The sequence below is a fragment of the Micropterus dolomieu genome, linkage group LG07 (genome assembly GCF_021292245.1).
Source record: "Micropterus dolomieu isolate WLL.071019.BEF.003 ecotype Adirondacks linkage group LG07, ASM2129224v1, whole genome shotgun sequence".
NCBI lineage: Eukaryota > Metazoa > Chordata > Actinopteri > Centrarchiformes > Centrarchidae > Micropterus > Micropterus dolomieu.
Genome location: NC_060156.1, coordinates 799,827 through 807,801, shown reverse-complemented (window position 1 = coordinate 807,801; position 7,975 = coordinate 799,827). Strand labels below are relative to the sequence as shown.

The 7,975-nt window shown below is 42.6% G+C and overlaps 1 protein-coding gene across 1 annotated transcript in view; it reads right to left on the bottom strand.

Annotated features, from left to right (window-relative positions):
• LOC123974005 (bone morphogenetic protein receptor type-2-like) overlaps positions 1–201 on the bottom strand; it is a 32,237-nt gene extending 32,036 nt beyond the window's left edge. Inside the window, exon 1 of the mRNA XM_046054418.1 lies at positions 51–201. Coding sequence (XP_045910374.1) covers positions 51–201 — 151 coding nt within the window. The remainder of the gene's footprint in view (positions 1–50) is intronic.
• Between the last annotated feature and the right edge of the window lie 7,774 nt (positions 202–7,975).

Sequence of the window (7,975 nt, the reverse complement as noted above, 5' to 3'; positions counted from 1 at the left end):
ACATCAGGGATATGCCATGGCTGTGGCCCACTTCTGGAGACACTTGGTACACTCCAGAAGGATCCGGGTGTTCGTGGTGAGATCCGGGTAGAAGTAGCTGGACTTCCCAAGCGAGCTATAAAGGGGAGAACCGTTGTGAGGCTGTAGCAACAAGTCTGCAGAGTGCATAAGTGTTTCTGGTGCGCTCCGGTGAATACACATGCTCAAAGAATGCATACATGTGTAACGCTCTGCGTCTGTCACAGGACTTGCTCTAACTCTGGTTCCACTTTTATTCTGGTATAAAAATCAACAGCACACAGTCGTCAGTAACTGTGTGTTATGGAACTGCAAGCATTTAGATCTCTAGCTTGGAAGTGTTTCCTTTTGCATAAAATACATTTTCACGCTGCAACACTTTTATAGTTTCTATCCATTCTGGTATAAACCAAACAGGATCGTTTAGTGGTAATATTATGTATGATTTCTAAAAACCACCTGAGCAATGAGAGCAATTTTCTTTTATGGTCACAATAAAAATCCTCAAACATTCTAAATAAACATTTTGTCCACAGACAATAAATGGAACAATATTTCATGTCTTGTACAGTGCAACATGTTACTGCCATTATACAAAAACCTCGCATCAACATTTTAAGAATGAAGAAATATAAGTTTACTTCTACACTTTAAATAAGATGTGAGACACTATGAGCCCAGTAAAGCCAACAAAAACCTTAATTTCACACAAACCACAATAAATTCTAAATTTGGAATTGGGAGATTTTTATGCAATGACAATTTGTGAAACCTACATTTTACAGAGCCTACCTGGTATCAAAATCAACAGATCTGTGTAACAAGGAACAGAACAAATATTGTCCAAAATAACTACTAAAAACATTACAGTCCAGCAAGCAGGTGTCTGGCTAGCCCGCTAACGTTAGCTCAACATACAACCAACAGTGCTACTTATGGATAAAGTTACCATTTCTGCATGTGTGTCTGTTACAGTACAGTCGAAATGCATGTTAGTAAAATGTGAAAACAATTCTATAACATTAAACATGGAAATATTGATTACAACACTCACGTGCACCCACCTCTAGCTTGGAAGTGTTTTCTTTGCTGGAGGCACATATACAGGTGCATCTCAGAAAATTAGCATATCGTGCAAAAGTTCATTTATTTCAGTAATTCAACTTAAAAGGTGAAACTTATATATTATATAGACTCATTACATGCAAAGTGAGATATTTCAAGCCTTTATTTGATATAATTCTGATAATTATGGCTTACAGCTTATGAAAACCCCAAATTCAAAATCTCAGAAAATTAGAATATTGTGAAAAGGTTCAGTATTGTAGGCTCAAAGTGTCCCACTCTAATCAGCTAATTAATCCAAAACACCTGCAAAGGGTTCCTGAGCCTTTAATTGGTCTCTCAGTCTGGTTCAGTGGAATTCACAATCATGGGGAAGACTGCTGACCTGACAGTTGTGCAGAAAACCATCATTGACATCCTCCACAAGGAGGGAAAGCCTCAAAAAGGTAATTGCAAAAGAAGTTGGATGTTCTCAAAGTGCTGTATCGAGGCACATTAATAGAAAGTTAAGTGGAAGAAAAAGGTGCACAAGCAGCAGGGATGACCGGAGCCTGGAGAGGATTGTCAGGAAAAGGCTGTTCAAATGTGTGGGGGAGCTTCACAAGGAGTGGACTGAGGCATCAAGAGCCACCACACACAGACGGGTCCTGGACATGGGCTTCAAATGTCGTATTCCTCTTGTCAAGCCGCTCCTGAACAACAAACAATGTCAGAAGAAAAAAAGAACTGGTCTGTTTCTCAGTGGTCTAAAGTCCTCTTTTCTGATGAGAGCAAATTTTGCATCTCGTTTGGAAACCAAGGTCCCAGAGTCTGGAGGAAGAACGGAGAGGCACACAATCCAAGATGCTTGAAGTCCAGTGTGACGTTTCCACAGTCTGTGTTGGTTTGGGGAGCCAAGTCATCTGCTGGTGTTGGTCCACTGTGCTTTATTAAGTCCAGAGTCAGCGCAGCCGTCTACCAGGACATTTTAGAGCTCTTTATGCTTCCTTCAGCAGACGAGCTTTATGGAGATGCTGATTTCATTTTCCAGCAGGACTTGGCACCTGCCTGATGCCAAAAGTACCAAAACCTGGTTCAATGACCATGGGATTACTGTGCTTGACTGGCCAGCAAACTGGCCTGACCTGAAGCCCATAGAGAATCTACGGGGCATCGCCAAGAGAAAGATGAAAGACATGAGACCGAACAATGCAGAAGAGCTGAAGGCCGCTATTGAAGCATCCTGGTCTTCCATAACACCTCAGCAGTGCCACAGGCTGATAGCATCCATGCCACGCTGCACTGAGGCAGTAATTCATGCAAAAGGGGCCCAAACCAAGTACTGAGTACATATGCATGATTATACTTTTCAGAGGGCTGACATTTCTGTATTTAAAATCCTTTTTATTGTTGATTTCATGTAATATTCCAATTTTCTGAGATTTTGAATTTGGGGTTTTCATAAGCTGTATGCAATAATCATCTAAATTATATCAAATAAAGGCTTGAAATATCTCACTTTGCATGTAATGAGTCTATATAATATATTAGTTTCATCTTTTAAGTTGAATTGCTGAAAAAAAATAACTTTTGCACGATATTCTAATTTTCTGAGATGCACATGTATGTCAGAAGGAACCCAGTCTATGCAGTTGCACTATTAATCCACCAGGTGGCATCAAACTATGTAATGTATGACATGCATTAGTCTTTGTGGTCATTTTGTCTCTTTGTGGTTGTTTCGTGTCTCTCTCTGGTCAATTTGTGTCTCTTTGTGGTTATTTTGAGTCTCTTTGTGGTCGTTTCATGTCTCTCTCTGGTCAATTTGTGTCTCTTTGTGGTTATTTTGAGTCTCTTTGTGGTCATTTTGTGTCTCTGGTCATTTTGAGTCTCTTTGTGGTCATTTTGTGTCTCTGGTCATTTTGTGGTTGTTTCGTGTCTCTCTCTGGTCAATTTGTGTCTCTTTGTGGTCATTTTGAGTCTCTTTGTGGTCATTTTGTGTCTCTGGTCATTTTGAGTCTCTTTGTGGTTGTTTCGTGTCTCTCTCTGGTCAATTTGTGTCTCTTTGTGGTTATTTTGAGTCTCTTTGTGGTCGTTTCGTGTCTCTCTCTGGTCAATTTGTGTCTCTTTGTGGTCATTTTGAGTCTCTTTGTGGTCATTTTGTGTCTCTGGTCATTTTGAGTCTCTTTGTGGTTGTTTCGTGTCTCTCTCTGGTCAATTTGTGTCTCTCTGTGGTTATTTTGAGTCTCTGGTCATTTTGAGTCTCTTTGTGGTTGTTTTGTGTCTCTTTGTGGTCGTTTCGTGTCTCTCTCTGGTCAATTTGTGTCTCTTTGTGGTTATTTTGAGTCTCTTTGTGGTCATTTTGTGTCTCTGGTCATTTTGTGGTTGTTTCGTGTCTCTCTCTGGTCAATTTGTGTCTCTTTGTGGTCATTTTGAGTCTCTTTGTGGTCATTTTGTGTCTCTGGTCATTTTGAGTCTCTTTGTGGTTGTTTCGTGTCTCTTTGTGGTTGTTTCGTGTCTCTCTCTGGTCAATTTGTGTCTCTATGTGGTCAATTTGTGTCTCTGGTCATTTTGTTTCTCTTTGTGGTTATTTTGTGTCTCTGGTCGTTTTGTGTCTCTTTGTGGTCGTTTTGTGTCTCTTTGTGGTTATTTTGAGTCTTTGTGTCGTTTCACGTGTCTTTGGTCGTTTTATGTCTCTTTGTGGTTATTTTGTGTCTCTGGTCATTTTGTGTCTTTGTGGTCGTTTTGTGTCTCTTTGTGGTCATTTTGTGTCTTTGTGGTCATTTTGTGTCTTTGTGTCGTTTCACGTGTCTTTGGTCGTTTTGTCTCTTTGTGGTTATTTTGTCTCTCTGGTCATTTTGTGTCTTTGTGGTCGTTTCGTGTCTCTTTGTGGTTATTTTGAGTGTCTCTGTGGTTTTTTCAGTCTTTGTGGTAATTTTCTCTCTCTCTCTCTCTCTCTCTCTCTCTCTCTCTCTCTCTCTCTCTCTCTCTCTCTCTCTCTGTCGTAAAGGCAGGGGAGAGGACGTGGAGATCAGCTGCCTTCAAAATAAATGAGCAGAATTAGAGTTCATTAGAAACGCAAATTAAGGGATTTCTGGCCACCATACAAAACACCTTAATTTATCAAAATTTTAAAATAGGCCAATATTTATATTATAAAGATACAATTACAACATACACAAATATATAATAAAGAAGAAAAGGTTAATATATTTGAAGGAAAGAGTGGATTGATTATTCACATTTGCTTTATGACATAAATCTTATAAACTGCAGATAATTGGTTGAGCTGGAGCTCATTTAACTGATTAGAACCGAACTTATTTTCATTCTGGATCAATCCGCTGATCGTTCAGGCAGCTAGATGTTCGGGCTTTTGTTTTGAAGGAGTGTTCCGGATGCTCTGTGTGCGGTGCTCTGTGCGGGTTTGACAGTCTGGTTGCGGCCGCAGAGGAAACGAGCGCAGCTTCATTTCTGCGGATTTTCTGCTTCTGCTGAATAAACCCTGCAGCTGGATCCGGATTGATCCTGAAGACGGGAGTCCGGACCGAGCCGAACCGAACTGAGCCGGACCAGAAGAGACCCGGAATACAGACAGACAGCCAAGGAGAGAGAGAGAGAGAGAGAGAGAGAGAGACAGGCTGCTTCATCTCCTCCCGCAGAGCCGGCCGGAGTCATCCTCACCGGTATCTACGGATTTATCTCCCTCACACCGTGAGCGTGAACGACCGACCGGTGTGTGCATGTGTGTCTGTGTGCGCGCGTGCGTGCGTGTATGTGTGTGTGCGTGTTTTTGTGCGTGCATGTGTGTGTGTGTGTGTGCGTGTGTGTGTGTGTGTGCGTGTGTGTGCGTGCGTGTGTGCGTGTGTGTGTGTGTGTGTCTGTGTGTGTGCGTGTGTGTGTGTGTGTGTGCGTGCGCCACTCCCATCGTCAGCTCTAATAACGGCGCCGTTAGATTTACCTGCAGACCGACATCACAGGTGATCAGTAACATCTGTAACATGATGCTGCAGGTGGAGGACAGGTGTGTTCCAGACACACGGATCATGAAGGTCACTGACACATGAAACGTGCGGAGGACGACGGGCTGATTAATTATAATAATTAACGTTATTGATCATTAGTAAAAATATATTCCCGAGGTGTTTTATTACGTCACTGTTGCTTTTCTGATTCATAATTTTGTTGTTGAAATATTTTTAATATTTAGTCCTTTCAAATATGAAGATCATGACATTATAGATTTATTTAAGGTCTGAATATTTCCTGAAGGTTATTATTATGGCTAATATTTTGCTGTTTGTAGAATTATTACAGGAATATTATAGTAGATATGATATATATATATATAGTGTTATAATATATACTGTCAGTACTGTAAGTATTTAGCTACAGAAGCACATTCATATTTTCAGTCTGCTGACGTCTCTAGATGGTTTATTTTGTTTGACCAACAAGTTGATCTGATCAGTCCATTAATCAATACCTCGACTGCCAATCTAATAAGAATACTTTATTATTATATATTATATATCTGAAGGAATATTAGTAGATTATTAAAACAGGCCATACGTTGACATTATAAGATGTTTATAATATATGACCTGATGTCGTTTATTATTTACACATGTGTTTGTTGATATTTGCAGCAGGAACAAACTTTAGCTGTATTTAAAGACTAATAAAAGTGTGTTTAACGTTTGTTCCTCAGAGGAGGGGATGCTGAGTTTCCTTCAGGATAATCTGACCCAGGATCAGTGATGCTGGCCGTTGTTTCAGTGTTCGCCTACGGGGACTCGAACCTGTGACGTGGATCCAACATGGCCGCTGTGTGTGGAGCTTCATCAGCACTGGCAGTGTGTGTGTGCGTCCTGCTGCTGCCTGCTGTGGCCGGTCAGTCCAAACTGCTGCACATCATTCATCACAATATTTAGCCTAGCTTAGCATAAAAACTGGAGGCGGGGGGGAAACTGAAGCTCGGCGTGTTTCCACTGAACCTCCTGGTGACGGCCGCTGAGCTTCATGTAAACATGTAGATTTGATTAGGAATGTGAAATATGGCCGTTAACGTGACACCAGACTGGTTTAGAAACGGGTCCACTTCTGTTTTCTAAAGTACATTTACAACAAAACACGAGGAGGAAAGAGAATTGGCAGATTTGAAAGCGGAGTTCTGCTTTAATCACGTTAGCAGGAAGTGTGTCGGCATGAGAGAGACTCGGCTGCGTCTGTCCACAGAAACTAAACTCCTCTGAAGGTTTTATTCTTCTGTTGACGAAACGATTTGAACTTTCTGTTTATCAGAAGGACAAACTGGGACTGTGAAGTTTTGTTAAGTCTGAAGTTACCAAAGCTGCTCTGGAACAAAAGACGACGCAGTGCAAGCTGCACCAATGCTATGAAATCTTAAACACTTCCTGTCTCCTAAAGGCACCAGATATACTTGATGTTAACGCGTCTGCTAGATGGCTGCCACGCGTATCCTGCCTAGTTTGTGCACGTCTTCAGAAATCAACGCTATGCGTCCGCAAGGTGCCTTTCAGCACTTGAACGTGGGGCAGTTTATCAGGATCTGACAGGCAGGTCTCCGGTTCCAGTCTCCAGCCCAGGTGGTGGCGGTAACCGCAGTAAAACTCACAAGAAGAAGAAGAAGGTCAGCAGCAGACTGAACAAAGCAGAGTAATGGCGGGATGTTTTGAAAGAAACCTCCTTGAGCTTTACGATGTGTCCTTAAACTGCTCGAGTGTCGCCGTGTGTTTACGTTTACGTGCAAATTCAGAGTTTGTCAAGGAAGATGATCCGGTCAGCCGAGAATGATCCGGCCCTGATCTGCCCCCTGGAGGATTCAAGCTTAACCCTCCAGGTACACACAAAGTACGCAGGCAAGCATGTGAGCAATGCGGTTTGAGTCGCCGCCACATGTCCACGCCTACGCATCGTTAAAAAGCAGGTATATGGGGCTTGAGTGGGCGTGGTCACCTCGCCCCGGTTAAATGCCATTCAAATTGTCTTATTAAGCAATGAAACTTTTAACTCCAGGTTTCAGTCCCTTTAGTTTCTGTTGATCCGGTCGGAAAGCGGCGTCAGTGGCGACACCCGCGTGACACAGATGAAGAGGAAATGAGTGCGAACAAGTTGTCAGAAAGGCCCCGAGGTTATCAGGACGTCCTGTGAGACGATGTTGTGCATTATAGCCTAAATTGTTATCATTAATTATTACAGAGACTTGTGCACAGAACAAGAACCAGCTGAGACTGTGAACCCTCACGTCTTTGAACTCTTTCGTCGTATTTGTGTTTTTGGATTGCTGTGTGTGTGTTTCAGTTTCCCCGGGCTCATTAACTATTTACTAAATCTCTGAGCTGAAACCGTCCAGACCCACGGCGGCGGATCATCGACCCTCCTCCCGATGCGCTGACAGCACACGCTCTGCTGTAACTTCACTTCCCATCATGCACTGATGTCACACAGCTCACATTCCTGTTCAGTTAACGAACTGTTCCTGCAAGTTATCTAACTCTGACGCACACACATGCACACACAGACACACACAGACACAGACACACACACACAGACACACACACACACACAGACACAGACACACACACACAGACACACACACACAGACACACAGACACACACACACACACACACACACACACACACAGACACACACAGACACACACACACAGACACACACAGACACACACACACACACACACACAGACACAGACACACACACACAGACACACACACAGACACACACACACAGACACAGACACACACAGAAACACACACAGACACACACACACAGACACACACACACAGACAGACACACACAGACACACACACACACACACAGACACACACAGACACACACACACAGACACACACACACAGACACACACACACA